The sequence below is a fragment of the Hevea brasiliensis genome, chromosome 1 (assembly GCF_030052815.1).
Source record: "Hevea brasiliensis isolate MT/VB/25A 57/8 chromosome 1, ASM3005281v1, whole genome shotgun sequence".
NCBI lineage: Eukaryota > Viridiplantae > Streptophyta > Magnoliopsida > Malpighiales > Euphorbiaceae > Hevea > Hevea brasiliensis.
Window position 1 is genome coordinate 4823054 of NC_079493.1, and position 3149 is coordinate 4826202.

A 3149-nucleotide genomic window follows, 5' to 3' on the forward strand; every position below is an offset into this window, starting at 1 on the left:
ATAAAATGTTCACACAATTATATTTTATTAAAAATATATATTTATTTATTACTAATGAGTTAATATTTTATAAATAAAATATATCTTAAAATATTTTATAAATATAAGAAGATGCAAATTTTCGTCCCTTGACTAAAAATTCTGGTTTCGCCACTGCATCAGAGAAAGAGAGAGACGTACACAAGACGAGAAGACTTCTATTTTCTGAAAATGTTGAAAAAAAAAACCATAATACCACATTATCAATCTGTGGAAACAAAAGAAAATGAAAAAGGGGATAAATAGTAAAAGAAAATTACAGCCCTCCAAAAGGACAGCAAACTTCTCATCATATTGGAAACTGCATATACGTTATTGGGTTAAGAAATCCACAATAATAATAATAACAGCAACTTGTAAAATAGTGAACAAATTATTAATAATAAGATTATCTGATAAGAAATGAAATTTTTTTTTTTTAATAAAAAAGTTAAGATATCCCATCTCAGGATTCGGAAGAGCCGACGGACTACTGGGATTTACTGTGTGGCTTTAATCCTGATCACCTTGTTCTTCCCTTAACGAGGAACAACAAAAGTATTCGGATCTTCATCATTTATCCATCCATATTTCTCCATGAATGGGTTAGCTAATGTCTTAGGAGGGTAGTCATCAATGCAATCCCTCCAGACATTACCATCTCCCAAGTCTCTCATCACCTCCCACAAACAGCTATTGCATTTAAAGCCAGCACCAAAACTCAACATCAAAATTCTATCTCCTTTATTTAACCTCTTCTTGGCTTCCATGTACCCCAGCACATACCAAAGACTGCTAGCTGATGTGTTCCCAAACCTATGTAGAGTCATTCTTGCTGGTTCCAAATCATACTCAGATAGATCAAGATTCACTCCAATTCCATCTATTACAGCTTTCCCACCAGTGTGGATGCAGAAGTGATCAACTCCAGTCTTGAAGTTGATCAATGCTCTATTAGTAGTCCCTCCTCCTCCTCCTTTGCTGCCGGAACTCTGACTCCATTTTTTGAAGAAGGAAACTATCATGAATCTGACTAATTCTCTTATGGGCAAGATCCTAGGGGATATTTCCCTAAGGTTGTCCACCAAAGCTCTTGTAGCTGCCATTGGGAGAGTCTTGTCTAGGTGAAACCCAACGTGACCTCGATCGTCCTCTTTTTGGACGCAACAATAATAAGATTCATCTCTAGCCCCGTGGTGCGTCCTCAATAGACACTTCAGTTTGAACATGGTTCGGTGCTTTAATGCCCTTTTGTTGGTCAAAAGAATTGCACTCCCACCAACACGGAACAAACAATTTGCAAGAATCATCGATCTTTCATTCCCAGAGTACCAATTGGCACTCAAAGACTCTGAGGTGATGACAAGCGCATATAAATTCTTTTGAGTTTTGAAAATATTTTGAACAATGTCGATAGATATAACGCTGGCACTACAACCCATTCCAGTGATGTTATATACCTTAATATCATCCCTCAATTTGTAGTGATTTATGATTCTAGCTGATACTGACGGCATCCCAGCAAGCATCGACACATTAACCACAAGAACATCGATTTCTTGAGGAGAGACGCCAGACCTGGTCAACACCTTTTCAATGCTATCTTTAAAGAACTCTTCCATCTCCAAGATTCCATCTTCATAGGTAGGGTTTTCTTCTCGGCCGTCGAACACCATCCTCGGACCGTAGGTATGTTCTCCAATACCGGAGTTCACAATGGCTTTCAGGAGAAACTTGTACTCATGGAGACCAAGATGCCTGTTCCTCTTAATCACCTCCCCACAAAACTCAGTGTCAAGTTTTCTATCATCGCTTGGTTTGTAGCACTCATAGTCTAGTATGTAACATTCTTGGTCTCTTTTGGCATCGACCCACCTCCACAGCAAGAATAGGGGATACAAGATCAAGAATGCATACACTGGCACGAGCACATCCATTAGAAAAGAAAGAAAGAAAGAAGAAAATAGCTATAGGAGAAATAGAAAGGAGAAAGAGAGACAAAGGCGAAATTGTGTGTTTATGTTTGTGTAGGAGTACAACTTAGATAGGAATCAAGTCATCAAAATGAAAGATTTATAGGGGGGTGGGGTGGGCGGGGGAGGGCGGGGTGTTGGGGCTTGTGTGGTATGGGACAGTGAGTTGTATAATGTACGTGTGAATATGCTCAAGAAATATTTCCATCGCTCAACTCCCACCAAACTGATTTGTGTGTAACTTTTCGTACCAGTCTTTATTAACAATTGGAAAAGAGATGGAATAAGCTCAAATGGTGAAATAAGTTTGAAATCAAATTTTAGATTAAATAAGTACATAATTTTCTAATTAAGGCTAAATATATTATTTTTTAAAATAATTAAAATATTATTTTTTAATTTTAAAATATTAAAAATAATAATTTTAATATTAAATAATTTTTAATTTTTGTTTTAATTAAAAATAATACATTATTTTTAATATTTAAAAATTATTTGACTTTAATTAAAATATATATAAATTTTTTTAATTAAAACTTAATTTTAGACCTCGACTCAAAGTAAAGAGACTAATTTAATATTTTGCCATTAAAAATTAAACTTAGGCATGTGAGACATAAAGCAAAAGAAACAATATTTCTTTTTTTTCCTCAATGCTTTTCTGCCTCCTTCTTTCTACGCACCCAAACCCAATTAAAGTCTATCAAAATTATTAATTAGCTTATGCATTTTTTTCGTTTATCTACAGTTTTGGTCAGCTGGAGCTTCTCCCTTCTTCGTATCAAATTTTCACTATGCGCTTAAATGGCATTATGGTTCACAGTTAGCAGCTTACCCAATGTATGTTACGCACATTTAAGAGAGACACAAGGTGGTAGATAGAAAGGGAAGATTCACGATATGTATAATCAGGAATTGCAAGTAATGTGATCAAATGGCCTTAAGTCAGAAGCTTATCCTTGAACAAGACAAGATCTCAATCCAAAAAGGAACCTAAAGATGGCTCCAACTTGCAAGAATGTGTATACATATATTTAATGTTTTCCAAGAATTTTTCTTGCCTACACCTAATCTACTATATATCTAACATATAAGATGTATGGTGGGATTCACTTATCAATTAAATACATAGGCCTCGTATATTTATATTTTGGATCC

At 35.1% G+C, this 3149-nt stretch overlaps 1 protein-coding gene across 1 annotated transcript; it reads right to left on the bottom strand.

Annotated features, from left to right (window-relative positions):
- Positions 1-285: 285 nt before the first annotated feature.
- Positions 286-2066, bottom strand: LOC110649925 (3-ketoacyl-CoA synthase 3-like). Its single transcript, XM_021804672.2, has one exon. The coding sequence runs from the start codon at positions 1953-1955 to the stop codon at positions 558-560; it is 1398 nt and encodes a 465-aa protein (XP_021660364.1). The 5' UTR covers positions 1956-2066; the 3' UTR covers positions 286-557.
- Positions 2067-3149: the final 1083 nt, after the last annotated feature.